Source organism: Pogona vitticeps, chromosome 1, assembly GCF_051106095.1.
Source record: "Pogona vitticeps strain Pit_001003342236 chromosome 1, PviZW2.1, whole genome shotgun sequence".
NCBI lineage: Eukaryota > Metazoa > Chordata > Lepidosauria > Squamata > Agamidae > Pogona > Pogona vitticeps.
The window spans coordinates 60773278-60793742 of NC_135783.1; the positions used below are offsets into that span (position 1 = coordinate 60773278).

Here is a 20465-nt window from a genome sequence, read left to right on the forward strand (position 1 = left end):
CATTAAAAAGTCCATAGGAATGCATTCAAACCCCTTCAATGCATTCCTATGGGCTTAAAACTTACATTTTAAGCGAAAATCCTCCATACGGCGGCTATTTTAGCTGCCCGGTAAGCGAGGAATCCATCCCTGTTTTACCCGGCAACCATTTTGGAACCACCGATCAGCTGGGGAAAAATCATCGCTATGCGAAAATCAGTAAGCGAAACAGCTTACCAATCATCGCAAAGCGATTTTCCCCCATAAGAAAAGCGATCGCAAAAACATCGTCACTATGCGGATTCGTCGTTAAATGGGGCACCCATTATGCGAGGCACCACTGTAATTCAAAAGCAGCAAAACTTCTATCTCACCCTGTTAAAAGATTCCTCAAGGGACTTAATAACATTCGTCCACCACGCCAACGTATTATTCCCCAGTGGTCATTACAAATTGTCCTTAATGCTCTGATGCGACCACCATTCAAACTTATGGCATCTTCAAACCTTAAATTACTTATTTTGAAGACATCTTTTCTAATAGCTATACCATCTGCTAAAAGAACCAGTGAACTTGCCTCTCTACGTTCTGATCCATCTTTTATTCAGTTCCATCTGGATAAAGTGACTTATTTTGATGTGTCCTTTCTACCCAAAATTGTTTTGGAATTTCATCTAAATCAACCGATCATATTACCATCGTTCTTCACATTTCCATCAACTCCTTTAGAGTGCATGCTCCACATGCTTGACATAAGATGCTCTTGCCTTTTACATCGATAGAACCAAAGCCTTCAGGAAAACCAAGACGTTTCCTATGTTTTCATGGTCCTCATAAGGGAGGTCCAGCCTGCTCTCAATCATCCAAACCATTTCTTTGGCTTATGAACTGTCAGGCAAGCCACCTCCTGACTACCTGACTGCACATTCCGCTAGAGTGCTGTCAACATCTATTGCCTTCCAGTGTGGGGTTGCGGTACCTAACATCTGTCGTGCTGCAACATGGTCTACCCCATCGACCTTTGTCAGGCACTACCACCTGGATGTGAGAGCATGCAACGATGCTGGATTTGGCAGAGCTGTTATGGCATACTTCCTACCGTGACGTCCCACCATCCAGTAAGTGAAGCTTGCTAGTCACCCATTAGTGTGCATTCACAGAGGCCATGAAGAAGAAAAAGAGATTACCTACCTGCAACCATAGCTCTTCTAGTGGTCCTCTGAATTCACACATCCCACCCATCCTCCCCTCTGTCTGTCATGGGTTATCTTAAATGGCTCTTCTGCCCGGTGGACAAATTTTAGAAATTGAGGGAAATCTTGGGTGGGAGGAGCATGTGCCCCACGGGGGAACATCTCACTAAATTGTTACTTTTAGCTCTAAAATCTTCTGAGACGTTCAGTGCAGGCGCAAAACAACCCATTTGTGTGAATTTACAGAGGATCACTAGAAGAACTATGGTTACAGGTAGCTAACCTCCTTTTCAAGAGCCTGAGCAGATGCTTCACGAAATTCACTGACAACAGATTTGTAATGAAACTTTACTCAGCAAGATTGCTCATTCAACAATATGAAATAAAACTCAGTAGAACACAGGGTCTTTAACACTAGCAAATTACTTGTTAACAGCTAAACATATGGATTGAATCTGCAAAAACAATGTGGCTTTTAGTTTTATTTCATAAGAAAATGTAAAATATGAAATCTAACTTATTTTCTATTGAATTTTCTATCATACTTAGATTTATTTTGAAATTTTTTATTCTAAAACAGAACTCGGTATTTCAATTACTGTTTCTGAAGAGATGTTTTATTTTATATGTCAAAATCTAACAGTTATCAAATGCTCATTTCAAGTACTTCAGCAAGAGTGAGCCATTCATTTTACATGAACAAATATATACATATCATCAATGGCTTCATTTGTAGGCACTTTTCAGGTGAAACAGACAGCAGCTTATCTCTTGTGCAAAAACAGCTATTAGCCAGAAGTTGTCTGGCTAACAATAATGACAAACACCTTATGATTTTTCTGAACTCATTGGAGCAATTGGGTGGTACAAATGGGGCATATTTTTTTCCTCTTGGGGCTCAGTCATACATATAATCAGCTTATGCATAAACACTATAATCATCATGAATTTGAGGATATCCCAACTCTTCCCTTATGTCAGAATTGGGTAGGATATTTAAACAGAACAGGAATTGGTCTTAAAAAAAGATTCTTCCACAGTAGCAAATGACTCCTCTGAATCACTTTAAAAGGTTAAGACTTATAACGTTTTTTAAACATTAAGATCTTACAATCTAAATATGATTCTGATAAAGAACTAAATTTGAGTGACAACTCTGGCTGTCTCTCACTTAATCTTGAAATTAATTGATCAATTCAGATCACTGGAGTGTCTTAAGAGAATTATTGCAGTGTTTCCCTATGAAAAGCACACACTCCAAGAAGCAGGAAACATCCATCTTGATCAGAGCCAAACTTATGAACTGGGTCCAATAAAAGAAACCCACCTGCTCAGTTTAAGCAAGTTGCATTAATGGCATCTAATATCTCTTGAAACTTCCTCTCCCAATATGTATATTCCAGACAGTTATTTGATTTGGGTTGATGCACTTAGGAGGACTATGATGAACTGGGCCAATAAAAAGTTTTAGGATCAGTACTCTGATCTCATCCTCCTACCTGATAGGGTGAATAAATGAATTCACATTGATTTTTATCCTATTGATAAACAGTCCGAAGCCTTTTGGAGTTCAAAAGCGTTGCTACTTGTAAAGGAAGAACAGGTACTTAAATCATCCTCCTTGAAACCAAACATGTACTACTTTTTTTCAATTGTAATAGAATTTTATATATTGCTTTTTCTTTAAATTATGCACTTAAAACCTTACATGCATAGTAATTTCTTTAAAATTCCTATCACACGTATTTTACTCATGTCTACATAGGAATGTTCAGAACTTGCTGCACTGCTAGTATGTATAAAAGTTTATAAAAGAGATACTTATCCAGACTGAAAAAACTGTATACCTCCTAGCTGCTGGGTTGTAACTACTATCAACTTTTCCCAGATTAATAATATCTGCGTATCTGCTTTTCCCAGATTAATAATATCTGCAGTGACATGTTCCTCATTCCTTCCACACCACTGCATATAAAGATGATGCCACAAAAAGAAAGAGACAACAAACATACATGGAACACTCAGATGAGCCAATCCCAAGCGAAACAGCTTTCTTAAGATTAGAAACACATTAAACAAAACCTGAAAGACAACAGTCTAGGTGTTCATTAATTTTAGCCTCCAAAACTTCAGACTGGCAGACAGGGCAGCAAACCTTTCTCTCTTCATCATTGACACTAGCAGTTACCAAGGCCACTGGTTCAGCCTTGCTCTTTACAGGAGGGGTAGTCCCTCCTGAATCCTTTTGCTTTAGAAAGTAGTTTTCAAAGGCAACTGTGTTTTCCATTCTTGCTCGTTTGGGTGGCACACCACTCTGTGTAGGGCTGTTTCCTTGAGACTTTGGAGTTGGGGATTTATGAGCTGACGCAACTGGCTGCGAAATGCTTTTTCTTGATGTTCCTTTTCGTGGTAAATCCCATGCAGTAGTTTTATTTGATCTTCCTATATTAAATGAAACATTTTTAAGTGGTGAGCCATTGACATTAGTGTAAGCTTTTTTATTAGCAACAGAAACTTTAGGAAGTGTAAGGCTGGAATCAAAGTTATTTTTATCACCACTACAAAAAAACGGAAGGGAATTAGTTTTACAGGAAATATTTTGTTCATTCCTAGGATTTGGTCTAGGCAAAGTAGGGGATGAATGATGTGGTGATCTGAGGAGCTCTCTGTCCTTGGAGTAGCTTGCACTGGTGGGTTTGTCTAAGGATGATGACACACTGGTTTTTCCTCCAAGGACATATCCTTTCCCACTGAAAGGAATTATGCTTTGTATACTGCATCCAGGAGTTCTCCCTGCAAAAAAGGAATACTTTCAGTTCAAATGGCAATGTCAACTATTTTAACATACAATTGCTTTGCACCAGCCCAACATGATTTACACTTTAGCTAGTTTTATACATTTGATTGTTAACAAGGCACGCCTCTTCTTTACAAGGCAGCTTTCACAGAGGCAAAAACATAAAAAACAAACAGCTTTCAGAACAGATATTACTGAGGTTAAGATATGAGTTATTAAATCTAGAGAAGTATCAACTCAGAAATTTTTTCACAACATTTCAAAGGACAGTGAAATACAGCATTATCTAGCAGAAGAAAAAAAATTCAGCTAATTTCCAAGTTAGCATTATTCATTCATCTGCTCTTAAGAAACATATTTAAATCTATTATAGTTACAGTAATTACTAAGCTGATAGAGAATGAAACAAAATACCTTTGTCATCGGCAAGGAACTGCGGTTGCTGGTTCTTATCTTTGCCCTTCTTGCAGTAGTTTTCTGGCTCTTTGATCTTGGTGAATGTACCCCCACAGGTCTGTTGGTGCTCAGACCACCAGGTATCATTTGCAGATGGAGCTCTATTCATTGCACGCTTCACATAGCCATAATATGGCTTTCTATGTTGACAAGGCCCATTACAACGCCACCAGTGCTGACGATAGGAATCCACCTCATCATGAAACTCATGATAGATCTAAGATCAACCAAAAATGAAAATGAAAAAAAAAATTATGTAAAACATTCTTCTTCACTTTAACAACAGACACCAACTGATCCATAGCTGCCAGTGCAGACACGAGGGATTATGTACACAGAGAGATCTTAAGTATAAAAAAGATCCCTTAGTCACTACAGAAGAGTTTTGTGTAAGTATTTTCAGTTCAAAGTATTGTCTGACTATAAACAGAACCATACATGCTACTGTCAAAAATATATGGCTAGTTTAAGTATCTTTATTTAACTACACACACATGCCCATGTGTGTCTCTATATTTGTGTGTGTGTGTGTGTCTATATCTATATCTAAGTGTGTGTATCTCTATATCTATATATAACTTAAGAATTACCTTAATTCTGGAGACAGCAAGCCCACAGATGGTTTTGTCATATTCTTTATAGTACCTTTAATGTATTTCAGTTTGAGTTATTGTCACTTTCATGATCCCAGTCCTTTCTGTCACTTAATTCACCCACATCTTGTTATACAACTCCGGTTACATCTGCCATCGCTACTTGCCAATAGCATGCCAACAGCATGCCACCTACTCTTCTGTTGCCCTTGAAGTATTCATGTCTTCATAGATTACAGTGTATCACAAGAATGTTTACCGTAATATTGGCACCCGTTAAGCGATTTATCCGGTGCATATGTTTGCAGAACTCTGGGCCATGAGAATCATGATCTTTGTCATTATTAGTTACAAACAGCAGGGCATGGATCATTTCATGCAAGAGAGTCTGAAAATAAAACAATTATTGAATTATTTCCATGCTTCCTTTCTTAATGGATAATTGTTTACAACCAGACTGGCCTCTACCAGAAACGGGTATAACCCATACAAATCAATTTTCAAAACTTTTAGTTTTCACTTCCCCCCTTTATTTGGAACTGTTGGGTTGTTACAGTCCTTTAGTCTTTACTGATTTCAAACATCAGAGCCAGATTTTTAAAATTTTGGACACTTCTGAATGCAGCACATTACCTCAAAATGAGAAAATTACTTCAAAATTACCTCAAAAAAGAAAAAAGAGGACATATCAATATCTGAAAAAGCTGTAATAGTTCTTTCTCAAGTTGTACGAGCAGGCAATTAGACACATGTTTAAATTTACATATGTATAAGTAAGCCTTATATAGGACTAAACTGAAGGCTGCACAATTAGATTTTCACTTGCACAATAGGAATTTCTGAGTAGGCACCACAAATCTGAGTAGCAGATTTGTGGGCACACCAGAGGGAAGGAAATTGGGAGCATTTACCACTGGCAGTAAGGTACAGTGGGGTCTCTACTTAAGAATGTCCCTACTTAAGAACAATCCAACTTAAGAACAGCTCCATTTGCTAAATTTTGCTTCTACTTGAGAACAGAAATCCAAGATAAGAACAGGAAAAAAAACCTTTCCTGCTCTTTTTTTAACCTTAGGTCATCTTAGGTTAAAAAAATATTCTCCCCCTAGTGGTAGAGTACGTATTAACCAGCTTTGCATTAGTTCCTATGGGAACTAATGCTTCAATGTACGAACGCACCTCTACATAACAAAAAAAACAGCCAGAACGGATTAATTGGTTTTCAGTCCATTCCTATGGGAAATTTTGCTTCAACTTAAGAACGTTTCAACTTAAGAACACCATTCCAAAACCGATTAAGTTCTTAAGTAGAGGTTCCACTGTAGTTTCTATGGACGGAAAAGAGCAGATACGGATCAAATGGTTTTCAATGCATTCCTATGGGAAATGCAGATTCAACATAAGAACTTTTAAACTTGAGAACCACCTTCCAATACGGATTAAGTTCTTAAGTAGAGACCACACTGTACATATAGATGCATCCCACAACACTTCAAGGAGGTACTTCCTCTCACAATATAAATGAACATAACAGTGGAAAAAGTGGAGAAAATAAGGTATTGCTGCAACCCAAAAAGAGTGCAGAGAAGCCTCAGAAACCTCTCCCTGCTTCATCAATGCTCCATACTTCCCAGTTTTTGAGCAGTGGCTAGAAGACTTGCATCAAATCTATCTCATCTTACAGGAGGGTGCCTCGATAAGCTCTCTTTCATTACTTGCCAACCCAAGAGTTTCCCTGGGCATAGAGAAAGCTACAGGATAAGTGCAATGCTTAAACAGTCTCTTTCTTCCCATCCTGAGACCTGTCCTGCTCACCATGGATCAAGCTGATGCTATAAGGCAGCCACATGTCTCATCATAGTAACTGCCATCATGACTTGCCTATTGCATGGCATCATTGTCTGAGGAAGTGGCCTTGTCCACAAAAACTCACATCAAAATACATCAGTTAGTCTTTAAGGTGCCATAATATGTTTGTCTTTATTTTTCTTTGGTTTTTGCCAAATATACATTACAGTAACTGCATATCTTTTCGAGGAGTTTTGAGAATGTGGCATAGCCTTTCATTCCAAAGTGCTAAAGATTTATCCAAAACATGTTTTGCTGCATACATGATATGTCTGCTTATGTGGGTACACAAGTATGTTGTCGTTGCTGTTTGTGCCATCAAGACACTTCAAGACGGCAGCCCAATTACATGATGACCACCACAAGGCCTATCATTACCAGCCTTGCCCAGGTCTTGCAAACTAAAAGTTTTGGCTCCCTTTAGTGAGTCAATCAAGCCTGTGAGATGAAACAAATTTGCACATGGTCGTCCATGTCCATCCTACCTCTACAAGATCCTTCCTTGGCCGCAATTTTAAAAGGGGTTCACTAAGTCGAATAGAGCACATTCCACCATGTCTTTCATAGCAGCAAACTCCTGCACATCTAGAAGACAAAGCACAATGTTTATTTTCAATGGCAGCCTGTTATGTCCTTGTTCAACAACAGGTATACCTCCTCACTTGACTCAAGGGAAAGATGAAATAAGCAATGAAGAGCTTTCTTACTTATCTTATAATTAGTGTCAACAAATTTCCAAAGTCAAATACTTCACGCACCCCCAATTAATTCAACATCTCAAAAATTGCAAGCAATACAAAAAGAATACAGTGATTGTACCCTTCATAGGGTCAGGTAAGTTACAGAACACATGCCACTCTATATGCGAGTAAACATCATTGGGCCACATCAACATAAAAAGATAAGGGACATGAGCCTCCTAATAATGCAACTGGACTTTTATCATAGCATAATGAACCATATGGCTATTCTCATACTATGAACTCCACATCTTATATTTATTTAAAACATTTGCATAATGGCAGTTTCTGACAATTTCTGCTTTGAATGATACCATTTCTGATTTACAGCTGCATTTTAAAACACAGACCATTTTTGTTTTGTTTTCCTCACTCTCTTTCTGAGTTACAGCAGTTTTTATATGCCTGTGGGCATACTCTGCTAAACATCAACAAGCTTATCAGAAGCAGCAGAAAAGCCAGGAGGTTATTTGCTTGCTTCCTCTAAAGCAAAGCATAGCATACCTGAAGCAATTATGGGACAACCACAACTACGGATTGGCAACAGGTTGGTCTTATATCTAGAAAAGAGTTATAGTATATTTACAAATTTAAGCCACAGGCTTTACTTTAGTATGCAGCAGAATTAAGTGGTAAAACATGCTATACCACCTAAGACAGAAACAGTAGCATCAAAAACCTTAAAAGTCCCCTTGTGTTAAAAACAGCAATAAACCTTACTCCGAACCTTCCCACAGACATTTAAAGTTGACAAAGCAGAGCGCAGGCCAGAACTTGCTGGCTTTCTATTTGCACCACTTTTTTTTCCCAACAGGGGGCATTCAAAAATTGCATGCACACACTCCGATCCAGAGTAAAAATTTACACTGGCATCTCAATTCTGCTAACTTTGGACAGCGTCCAACAATAGATTCAAGTGGGTCATGGGTTATAATAAGGCAACATCCAGAGATCAGTACAATATCTAACTCTGCCTTTCCTTGATTGTCAGCACTGCACTAACGTTATTGTTAGTGCACTAACGTTACAGAGTAAGAGCCAGAGTCTTTTACTGCCAAGCTCACCACTTTGCAACAATCTGCTACAAGTACTGTCTGAGTGGTCGCAAGACCAGATAGGCAGGATATAAAATAAATGAATAAATGCATTCATGCATGCATGCTATGGGGCTTTTGAGGGTGGAGAGGAGGAATCTTTTTGCTTTTTTTGCAACAGCTTGGAAAGAACTTTTCTGGGCCACAAAATATTATCACGAGTAACCAGCTCGCGGGGGGGGGGGCAATATGTAGCCTGCATAATTAACTTGTAAACCGTCCAGAGAGTGCTTTGAGCGCTAGGGGACGGCGTATCAGCAGGACGCTTTGCTTTCGTTTTTTGGTCTAACTTTTCCGAGCCCTGCCTTTCTCCCCCGTAGGCGATCAACCGCCTCCAGACCCTATTACGCGGCGGGCCTCTAGGGAGGCCATCTCGGCCAGGGGGCTCCCCCACCCACCGCCCTTCGGCCCCTCATCGCCCCGATCCCCGTACAGCGTCATGCGCGGGCTCCACTTCACTTCCACGGCCGCCAGGCGCCCCCAGAAAAGGGTCTCGTTGAACTGCAGGAAAAGGCCTCGTATGTCGGGGTTGGGATCCAGCAGCTCCCAGGCTTCGTCCACCACTGAGAGCGGCCGCGGAGCGCTGCTGCTGCTGACGGCGCCGTCCTCCACCGCCTCCACCAGGCCGTCGTCGCCGTCCTGAGCCTCCCATTCCTCCTGTAGCCGGAGCGCCAGCAAAAAGTCTTCGTCCATCGCGCCCCAGAGATACTGCAGCCCGCCCGCCGGCCGGCCGGTCCCCTGCCGCAAACTTCAAACACTGGCGCCTGCGCAGAACAACACACTAGGGGCGAACCCCTCGCGCTTCCTCCTTTCTTTGTTTTGCTTTTGTGTTTTTTACGCGACTCACCTGCGCCACTTGCCGAATAACCGGGAAGCGAAACCTTGTGTTGCCACTCTAGTTCCGGCGTCTATGGTCATCCTTGAAAGACGTCTGCGCCGTGCGTGTACCGCGCCCGCGACCCGTCGCTGCTCGACGCCGTACGTTTACCCGGCGCTCTTTGCGGCTTGCGGAGGCGTGGCCACTGGCCCAGCAGGTCTTCCTTCCTCTCTGGCCCTCGGTCTCTCGTTGCTCCGCTTCGGACATGGCGCTGTCTCTGGGCGAGGCGGCCCCGGCGGGTGGCGGTGGAGGAGCCGGCAGCGGCGGCAGCGGCAGCAGCCGGCTGAGGCTCCAGCTGGAGTCCGGGAACTACGTGGCGGAGGAGTACGTGAAGCAGCTCTCCCAGCAGTCGGACGGCGACCGGGACTTGCAGGAGCACCGGCAGTGCATCCAGGCGCTGAGCGAGGAGACGGCGCAGAGCCTCAAGCGCAACGTCTACCAGAACTACCGGCAGTTCATCGAGACGGCCCGCGAGATCAGCTACCTGGAGAGCGAGATGTACCAGCTCAGCCACATCCTCACGGAGCAGAAGGGGATCATGGAAGCCGTCAACCAGGCGCTGCTGCTGCAGGCCGACCGCGATGACCCGGCGCTGGCCAACGCCCGGCGAGTGGCCGCCGCCGCCGCCGCCGCCGACCCCTTCCTGCCCTTGTCGGCCAAAGAAGCCTCGGCCAACGAGGAAGGCCGCCAGCGGACCCTCACCACCCTGCTGGAGAAAGTGGAAGGCTGCCGCGACCTGCTCCGGGAGAGCCCCGGCAAGTACCTGGTCTACAACGGGGACCTCGTGGAGTACGACGCGGACCACATGGTCCAGATCCAGAAAGTCCACACTTTCCTTCTGAACGACTGCCTGCTGGTGGCCGCCTGGCTGCCCAACCGGCGGGGTACCTACCGTTACGATGCCGTCTACCCGCTTGACGGGCTGGCGGTGGTCAATGTCAAGGACAACCCGCCCATGAAGGATATGTTCAAGTTGCTTATGTTCCCGGAAAGTCGCCTCTTCCAAGCTGAGAACGCCAAGATCAAGAAGGAGTGGCTGGAAGTGCTGGAGGAGACCAAGAGGAACCGTGTCCTGAGTGAGAAGCGAAGGCTGGAGCAAGAGGTCCCGGTGAGGGCCCCTCCCCCACCCCCTCCAGAGCCCACCAATCCGTTTGAGGAAGAGGATGAAGAAGAGGAAGCAACTCCCGAAGAAGAAGTGGTGGATCTATCCTTAGAGTGGATTCAGGAGCTGCCTGAAGACCTGGATGTCTGTATTGCTCAGAGAGACTTTGAAGGAGCCGTTGACCTGTTGGATAAGCTGAATGAGTACTTGAGCGATAAACCCATGACCCAGTTAGTCAGGGAGCTACGAACAAAAGTGGATGAAAGAGTCAGGCAGCTCACGCGTGTGCTTGTCTTTGAGCTGTCTCCAGATAGGTCCTTGCGAGGTGGGCCGAGAGCAACCCGCCGAGCTGTTTCTCAACTCATTCGATTAGGTCAGTCAACCAAGGCATGTGAACTTTTCCTGAGGAACAGGGAAGCGGCTGTCCGCACAGCCATCCGCCAGTTGCGTATTGAAGGGGCCACACTGCTGTACATTCACAAGCTCTGCCATGTCTTCTTCACCAGCTTGTTAGAGACCGCCAGAGAGTTTGAGACGGACTTTGCTGGCAACAGTGGGTGTTATTCTGCTTTTGTAGTCTGGGCCCGATCTGCTGTGAGGATGTTCGTGGATGCGTTCAGTAAGCAGGTGTTTGACAGTAAGGAGAGTTTATCTACTGCTGCTGAATGTGTTAAGGTAAGAATAAAGTTCTAAAGGAGAGAAATGAATCAAAGCTGTGTGTTATGCTATACATACTCCATGTGGCTGCTGCGCTATAGCAGACATTTCTTTGGTTTTTCTGTTAATAGCATGCCATATAATAGAAAATATGGAAGAAATATAGTGATCTGTATAGTCCATTCTTCTGGTTAAGACTCAGTATTCCATTTGTAAGCACTTATCTAACAGGTTCCCCTTAAATATCATGTGAACTCCTTGCCTGTCACTGAAGCCTCTCCTACATTTTGGTTCTATCACAGGGTTTAATCCTGAGAGAATAAAACCTGCATTTCTTGCTCTTCTGGCATTAAAGAACTCCTCCCTCTTACAATTGGCAAGGAGAGGGCTAGTTATGAGTCCTGCCTTTGTAACTCAATTTTATTTCATTACAGATCTGCTCATCTGCCAAAATACAAATTTGGTTGTTCTGGGTTTTTCAGGCTCTTTGGCCGTGTTCTGAAGGTTGTTCTTCCTAACGTTTTGCCAGTCTCTGTGGCCAGCATCTTCAGAGGACAGCAACCTGTGCTCTGGTGTTTCTGAAGAAAGTAGAAAATTGTATGATCAAAATTGTATGATCACACCAGTGGTAAAACAGCTATTCTCTGCTGCCAGGAAAAAGTAGTCTGGACACATTTTATGCACTCTGGTTATGGACTATGCATGAGTTTTATAATACTCTGTAATGGTTTATCATGCCCTTCTGGGAGCTCTGTGGAACTGTGCAGCTAGCCCAGGGCTACATAGTCTGGCTCTTCTTTTGAGAAGTATATTGAGGAATCAGACTCTCAGCCTAACTCAGCAAGGTATGGTAGCTAGCATTACCAGCAGGAGAAATAAATTTTGATCATACAATTTTCTACTTTCATTGCAACTTGCAAGGTTTTTTTTTTCTTTCTCTACTAATGTTAAAGACTATGGTCCTGAACTGGCTGAAGTTAATTTGTGACTCTTTTCTTCAGAAACAAATAGAACCAGTTAGTTGCAACTAATTTAGGCCCCAGGTGTAAATAAAATAGGCAACAAGTATCCATTTCTGTTCTTTTCTATGGAACATAGTCGAAACTCATGTGATTTGGGTTGGGTTATTTTCCTTTCTTCCTTCTCTCCATATCCAAATCAGAAAAACTTTTCCACTTGCATGTTTTGGGATAATTGATACCTATTCCAGGGGAAATATGTGACAAAACACAATGCTCATATAATGTATTTTTGAAAGGTTACATCAAGTTTTCCTTTTAAACTCCAAAAAAGTAGGTGCTATAATCTCAAGCAAAATATTTCCAAACTTACAAAATGTATGTTGCCATTTTTTATATCCAGAAGTTTTTAAAAGACTTAATTAATATGTGTCTTCGTTCCTTTCTTCATGGGATGATGATTATCTGTTTTTAGAGTGTTGCAATGTTTGTGTTGTGAAACTAAACAAGGTGTGCTAAAATTAATAATGTAACTTGTTATTGAAGGTGGCAAAGGAACACTGCAAGCAGCTCAGCGAGATTGGTCTGGACCTCACCTTCATCATTCATGCTCTACTAGTAAAGGACATCAAAGATGCTTTGCAGAGCTACAAAGATATCATAATTGAGGCCACGAAGCATCGTAACTCCGAGGAGATGTGGAGAAGAATGAATCTGATGACACCAGAAGCTTTAGGAAAACTTAGAGAAGAGATGAGAAGCTGTGGTGTGACAAGTTTTGACCAGTACACTGGCGATGACTGCTGGGTGAATCTTAGTTACACAGTTGTGGCTTTCACTAAACAGACCATGGGTTTCTTGGAGGAGGCTCTCAGACTGTATTTTCCTGAGCTGCATATGGTCCTGCTGGAAAGCCTGTTGGAGATTATCCTCGTGGCTGTTCAGCATGTTGATTACAGTTTACGGTGTGAACAGGACCCTGAGAAGAAAGCATTCATTAGGCAGAACGCGTCTTTCCTGTATGAAACTGTCCTTCCTGTTGTGGAAAAGAGGTTTGAAGAAGGGGTTGGAAAGCCAGCTAAGCAGCTGCAAGATCTGAGGAATGCTTCAAGACTGATGCGTGTTAATCCTGAAAGTACTACCTCGGTGGTGTGAAACGTTATGCCTCAATCCTTTTCATATAAAATACTGTATATACATGTATGCTCATAACCCTTTTTCAACAACCTTGCCAGTAGCCAAACCCAGGAACAGCCCATTTAGCTGATTATGCCTTGCAAATTAGTTGGAAGGAAAAGAAAAGGAGGAGGGGGATTTAAAAGTAAATACTGTCATTGAGCAGGCACATTACCTCCAAAAATATGGCTCTGGCATTTTAAGTGTATGGAAGCCACCAGGTTACACAATGTGTTTTGGTATGAAAGCTAATGAATTATTTAAATATAACTATAGTAATTATAGTAGGATCAAAGATAACCACTAACAGGCATTAGCTGGTTGTAGGAGTATAAATAATAGGGTGCACCTCATGATTCCATTATGCCAGGTTTCCATAACTGTCTCTCACATAACTTGAGAAAAGATAGTAAAAACTATAGCACATATTTTGTTTCAGAAAGACCCAGCCTAAATTTCGTTGAAAAGTCATACTTAACAGTAATGTGGAATCTCTGCTCTTGCAAGTAGCATTTCCAGTATGTATGGTGATTCTCAGCAACAGGGAACACTGTTATCAATTTAAGGGACTGAAGTTTGCAGCTCTTGAGAATTAAATGAATGCAAATAACATAGAGACTGGCTTCCTGTGGAGCAGGCTCCTGAGAATTGTTTGGCAGTTTTGCTACAGCCACTTTGCAATGCTACATCTCTTTGTTCAGTTTTCAAAATTGGCTGCTTAACTGTTGAAAACAGGAAGAAAAGTTGTGATGCAGCACTCAGTTCTTCAGCACCCATGTACACATGTCCATGCATATGGTGTACATTTCCTTTGTGCTGTATTTGTTTTGGACTGCTGCCAGTGCTGGAAAGGAAAGGTGTATACTCGTGTCCAGGTTGATTGTTTGCTAATCTAATAAACAGGAATGATGTTCTGAAAATGTAAATGAAGGCGTATATCAGTACGTGTTAGAGGGGCTGCTGAAGATTGGCTGCTGAAGATTTTGTGGTGTGAAAAACTGTCCTTTAGCAAATGAGTGATGACAGATGTGTAACGGCTTGAGAAGTGGTTTCTATATGTAAAAGCCTTACCACACTGGGAAAATGGGATGGAGGCACGCCTGAGATGAGGGAATAAAAAGCCCTAAGGTCTGTAGCAAAGGGCTTACCATAGCCTTGTCAATAACTCTGCTCACAATTGAGTGGTGTGTAAACTGGGTAGAGGGTTTATTTTGTTGTTTTTCATTTTTGCATGAACATATAAGGTTCCGTCTTCAAGCCTGTTGCAGCCTTCCTCAGTCTTGAGCTATCCTGATGTGGTGGTCTGCAATCGCCATCATCCCAATGCTCACTGGAGGATAATAAAATTTGCTGTTCAACATAATCTGGAGGGCACAAGGCTGGGGAAGACAGACGTCTTGTATGGAGGCCTCCTCACAATGTTTTCTGCTGAGATTGGCGCATTGATACTAAGATCAGGTTAAATTACACTAAAGGGCACTTACTGATTGCCTGTAAAAAGAGCCTTGCTGTCAGTTTTGTTCACTAGAGGTGTAAAAAGGTGAAATGTCTGGATTGTATACTGAAAATACTAAAGGTCTTAATTCATTGTTGGGAGGCTTTAGATATGCATAGTGGAACTCTGTTGCATCTGGTACTGGGAACTGATAGTAGAGCCAACATAATTTCAAGAATATTGATAAATTGCTCCAAAAAAAGAGAGACATGGGCAATAGCTTTTTCTTTTACCAGGGTCCACAGATTTTTAGTTCAGAGTCTTGCTTAATGAGATGTATGGGGTTGAGAGTCACATCTAATGTCTTGCGGGTCACAGGAACCCAACCTCAGGACAGCACATTTATAGCTGAATTTCTTTGTCTTTGGCCTGAACTCCAAAAGAGCATTGATGTAGAAAATGTTTCACATGTGTTCAGTTCAGTATGCAGTGGTAACACTGGAGCATTTACACTGAAGGAGATTATGTAAAAAATTATCAGTTTATTTGCTGAAGTAGGGAAGATAAACACAAAAGGCTGTTTCCCAGTCTCTGGGAGTTGTTTGTCTCTTTGAGCTCAACAGTTTTCCTTATGGAAGAAAATTTCCCTCGTGACTGTGTAGCTTATAATCTTAAACAGCACTATATTAATCTGGCATTCAGTAGTTTTCTGAAGGTGGCCCCAGTTAACTTTCTTTATAGAACAGTTATGGGTATCTAAATAGTCTTGCTTAGTAATATTTTAATTTTTTTATGCCACCCAAGAGTATATGGAGGTCAAATTCTTTAAGAATGAGAACTATGATATATACTTCAACATGCAGACTAACTTGCAGTTGTACGTCATGCAAAGAACTGGTTTAAATAGGCGTGCCCAGAGCATCTTTTGAAATAATGTTTTGTTATCTTAAGCCTGTGTATGTACATGAACAAGAAGTCTGGAAAGGTTTTTTTTGTTGTTTTTTTTTAATTAAAATTATCTAACAGAATTTTGATGGATGCTGGTTTTAATGGTTGACTCTGCTATTTAGCTTGTCTACAATATATTACCAACAGCAGTCAGGTGACAGGTCAGATGGCAGAACAATGCTTTGCAGACACAAGGTTCATCCCTGGTTTTTCTGTTAAATACAGACATATGTATGGTGGTGGAACATATGGTGGACATGAGGGTTTCCTCATGAACATCTAGTATTATCTAGAAATAAGGCAGAATCCTCTAATTCTGCTACTTATAACAGAGATACAGGTTCTCTGTCTTGTGGATCTCTGGTTGTTATTGAAGTACAGCTTCCATCATTCCTCATCAGTGATTTGGCCTGATTACAGTTGAAGACAATAGGATGCCTCATTTATTTTTAGTGGTATAATCAGCAAAAATATTGATGTAGGTTATATAGCCTACCACCTGCACACTTGACATTTATATCTGCACGCCTATTTAAACTGTATGCGGATAAAGGATCCATACAAAATAGATGGCTTAGAAGAAGTGTTGATAGATTCCACTTGCTTGGATAGTCACAAGGAGTCTCCTCTATAAAGCTCAATTTTCTAGTTGTTGGTAGCCCTGCTAGTTAAGTGGAGCTGCCAAGTCCAGAAGTTGTGTACTGTATCTCCAAATAGAGTACACTAGGGATAATCACTGTATGTCAGGAACTAGATTGGAGACAACTGAGCTAGCATAGGAATTCTTATGCCCATAGAAATTAATGCCGTGAGATTCTGTGCTGAATAAACTCCAATGGCGGGAGGGGTAGGGTAGAGATGACCTTGTGCCAGCATGATTCAACAGGATGAAGGCAAAAAAAGTCATTTCAAGCATCAACTATTGATTAAGTGGCTACACACACAGCCTTCCATATTGCAGCTAACAATTGTATTAATGTTTCTCACTGAAGCTTGAAATGACACATTAAGTGCTTGTAGACAGTTTTATAACCTCCAAATGAATAAAATTAGCTGTGCCTACCATGTGCCCATCACCTATCACCTATTGGATCGGCATATTTGCTTGGAGGAATTGTTAATTGGAATATGATTTGTATTTGCCTTCTTTTCTATGGAGAAGATCCTTACTGAATGTGTTGCTGCAGGGCACAGCATTAATTGTAATATTTCTGACCATTCTCAAAAGGCCAAGAGGTCTTTTTAAATCTGTTGAAGTATAAACAGAGAAAAACATTGCAGATTTTTAAATGTTCTTTTCTTCTCACCCAATAAAAATTTGAATTTCTCTCATATTTGCCATGTAAAATGCAAGAACAATTTATTCCCCTGATCAAAAACCCAACCCTTTGATAACAGTGATCTGATAACACCACGGAAGCGGTGGTTCTGTGCTCATTTCTAATGGTGGTAAGTTAGCATAATCCATATGTGCACCACATGCTGGTACAATACAGTGTGTCCTTCCATGTGTTTTAGCAGATAAATTTAGGATTTGCAGGGAGAGCAGGCGCCCTTCTTTGATAGCGTGTGTTGGCCCTGCTGTCAGGTTGTGTGAAGTGGTTCCTGAGATGGGGGTGGCTGCATGGGTGAGAGAGAAATAGCTGTGAGATAGTTGAAGGAGTACGATGTGTGCTACACGGCCTGCCCTAAATACCTAAGCTGCCCTTAAAATGTCTGGGGCTGGTTGAATACGCACGTACAAGCATACACACCTCTCTCCCAGCCCATCCACGACCATAAAAATCAGAGACCAGTCAGAGAATAGTATAATTTATTTTCTCCAGCCTTGGATAAAATGTAAAGGCAGACTTTGCTCATGGCAGCAGGTTGATCCCAGGAGTGGCTGCAGCGATGGCTGCATTTCCCCCTGATGCACAGGTATGGTCCTTATATATGATCTAGGCTTGCTTATGTTTCATTTATGGAAGCCCAAAACATGAAGAGTGCTTGCAAAATAAAACAGAAATGCTAGCAGATAATGCAAATGAGAATATATTTCATTTAGAAAATTTAACATCTGGACATACATGCATACACACGCTTGCACAAATACACCCATAGGAGGGAGAAATGTCTCTTTTAGTCACATTTGCTGACTATATGGGTGTGTATACATTAAAGTGTGGAAAGAATCCCTGAGAACTTTTTTCCCCACAGCTCTGTAGCTGCATCCAGACTCTGGAACTCCCTCCTGCGGGAAGCTCGGCTGGCCCCATCTATGCTGCCCTTCCAGAAGCAGACAAAGACCTTTCTCTTCACATAGGATTTCCCTTTATGACTGGCTGTCGGAGAGGGTCCTTTAAATGGACTGTTGTGCCTTGTTACTTCAAATAAGTTTTTGGTGTTGGTTTTGTTTATTGTTTTAGTGTGGTATTTACTTTATTTGATTATTTTAAAATATTTGTATACTTACTATTTTAGCTATAAATATTGTCTTTTAATGAAGGACCCGCCTTGGGCCTTTTTAAGGAGAAAGGTGGGGTAAAATAAATGAATGAATGAATGAATGAATGAATGAATGAATGAATGAATAAATAAATAAATAAATAAATAAATAAATAAATAAATAAATAAATAAATAAATAAATAAATAAATAAATAAATGTTCTGCCTCCTGTGCCACAGGAATGGGATGGGCTTTTGGTACAACTTTGGGTGAGTGTTTTGGGTGGCTGGCTGCTTGTTTCAGGGGACAAAATGTTTTTGACAGGCACTAACCAAGAAGCAAAAGAGGAGAAAAAACAATACAATACAACACAACATTAGTGTTGTATAATGCAGGGTGGGGGTGTAGAACCAGCTCAGAATAGCTTGCGAGGATAAAATTATTTACTCAAGCTAAGATCATTGCGTAGGCTAGTCTCTAGAATCTACACGGAGTTAGGTTAGACTGCAACTTAATTTTATAGAAAGCTTATTGTGAAAAGCCTGTCCTTTTCCCCTAAGCACCCTTTCACAGAATATTAGCTGCCTGATTTTGAACAACATAGGTGCAGTGTCCCCTATTTTTCAAATTCTGACCTAGGGCACTGGTTCTTAACCTTGAGTTACTCAGGAGTTTTGGACTGCAACTCCCAGAAGCCTTCACCACCAGCTGTGCTGACTGGGGTTTCTGGGAGTTGCATTTCAAAAGTATCCTAGTAACAAAGGTTAAGAACCACTAACCTAGGGCACCTTGGCTTGAGAGATTGATGAACAGATGCAATAGTGCAGTCTGTGCAATAGGTGGCAGCATTGTCTAGCTAGCATTAGCTAGCCTTCAGGGCTAACCCTGAGCATGAGACAAGGATAATCAGGACTATTTTGGCCACCAGCTCCCAGAATCTCCTAGACACCATGAGGGGTGGAGAGGGAGGCTTCTGATAGTTGTCCAAAATAGAAAAGTTTTAAAAACATGGGCAAGAAACTACTAGGGCCACTTTATCAACAGCAACTATAGTAGGGCAACATGTGATTTTTTAGTATGTTTAGGAGAGTTACTGAGATTGGTACAGAGATGGGGAAAATGTCATTCCTCAGGTATTTTAGACTGGGACTCCCACCACTACCATGGCTAATGGCAAGGAACTGCGTAAGTTGTAACTTGAAACATCTGGGGACTGGAAATTCCCCCAGGCCTGGAATAAGATTTGATGGGAGAGAAATACTTTGTCCCTGATAACATTTTGTCACTGAATTTTAGCTAAAGGCCAACAGTTGTCTTCTCAGTTTCTCCTTTTCTATCTGACTCTTTAAAATGTCAAGATCTGAAAAAAATTTCCCAGGCCACTAGAATTCCTCCATTTGTTTCGGGCTGTTAGGACTAGAGCTCACTCACACTCACCTCAATAAAGTAGACCTGCAGTATCTGATGATTCAAACCAACTGCAAATGACCTGCTAGGTGCTCAACACTCACCTGCTCACAGAGGTGTGGTAGCAGTTTTCACATACAGGTGCTTATCATGTTCCCACACAGAGTGCCAAAGGAGTGTTTGAAATAAAGGCTTGACACATACCAACAAACCAGTTTAGCCATTTCCATCTCCACCAGGAGCAAGACTTTGGGAAAGTTTTGGGGGCCACATCCCGGAGCACTGTCCAAAACTGTAAGAGGGAGTCACTGCAACAAACCTGTTGCAGAAGTTTTTGACTAGAACAGTGGAGGCGGCTTTTTGTCAAGCTAAAGGTTCTTGCAGGCCCATTCAGGATCAAGCCACTCCCCAAATACTTTGCATGACACCAGGGAGAGTTTACAGTAATACCTTGCTGCTTGGAAATCTGCCTATCCCTGCCTCCTAGTTATTGTGAGGATTGTGGCAAAGTTCAAAGGGAACCAAGAAGCTGAGTGGGGGAAAGGTGGCAGGTGATGTCCACGAGCATCACTCTTTGCTAATGCAAAGGTCCTTTGATCCTGCCAGCAGTGTCTCCACAGCTCAATACTGCAGTAATCCCTAGCAAACCACAAATACAAACAGCTATGGATGATGGACTTTGTTCAGAGCAGGACTGCAACCGCTGGGCAATATCAATTTAGTTTTAACCTGACCCCATGAGTTTACTAAATTATCACCCCGATTCCCAGATGGAG

The 20465-nt window shown here is 41.8% G+C and overlaps 2 protein-coding genes across 3 annotated transcripts; one reads left to right on the forward strand and one right to left on the reverse strand.

The window, feature by feature from the left end:
* Nucleotides 1–1767: 1767 nt before the first annotated feature.
* Nucleotides 1768–9633, reverse strand: SPRTN (SprT-like N-terminal domain). Of its 2 annotated transcripts, none has more exons than XM_078383158.1 (5): nucleotides 9548–9633; nucleotides 7352–7451; nucleotides 5278–5406; nucleotides 4384–4642; nucleotides 1768–3965 (listed from the first exon to the last, which is right to left on the reverse strand). In XM_078383158.1, the coding sequence occupies exons 1-5, from the start codon at nucleotides 9616–9618 to the stop codon at nucleotides 3244–3246; spliced, it is 1281 nt and encodes a 426-aa protein (XP_078239284.1). In that variant the 5' UTR covers nucleotides 9619–9633; the 3' UTR covers nucleotides 1768–3243. The 2 variants fall into 2 exon arrangements, with proteins under 2 accessions (XP_078239284.1, XP_020642299.2); XM_020786640.3 differs by lacking the exon at nucleotides 9548–9633 and adding an exon at nucleotides 9134–9530.
* A 41-nt stretch (nucleotides 9634–9674) lies between these two features.
* EXOC8 (exocyst complex component 8) lies at nucleotides 9675–15934 on the forward strand. The gene is made up of 2 exons (XM_020786627.3): nucleotides 9675–11354; nucleotides 12842–15934. Exons 1-2 carry the CDS (start codon nucleotides 9783–9785, stop codon nucleotides 13448–13450), a joined length of 2181 nt encoding a protein of 726 aa, XP_020642286.3. The 5' UTR covers nucleotides 9675–9782; the 3' UTR covers nucleotides 13451–15934.
* The last annotated feature ends 4531 nt before the right edge of the window (nucleotides 15935–20465 follow it).

Coding starts and splice junctions, on each gene's coding strand:
- SPRTN (XM_020786640.3), bottom strand. CDS start 9,393: ATGGACGAAGACTTTTTGCTGGCGCTCCGGCTACAGGAGGAATGGGAG. Junction 7,452..9,133: donor TGGAGCCCGCGCATGACGCT/GTACGGGGATCG, acceptor TTTGTCTTCTAG/ATGTGCAGGAGTTTGCTGCT. Junction 5,407..7,351: donor CAAGGAAGGATCTTGTAGAG/GTAGGATGGACA, acceptor TTTTATTTTCAG/ACTCTCTTGCATGAAATGAT.
- EXOC8 (XM_020786627.3), top strand. CDS start 9,783: ATGGCGCTGTCTCTGGGCGAGGCGGCCCCGGCGGGTGGCGGTGGAGGA. Junction 11,355..12,841: donor CTGCTGCTGAATGTGTTAAG/GTAAGAATAAAG, acceptor TTGTTATTGAAG/GTGGCAAAGGAACACTGCAA.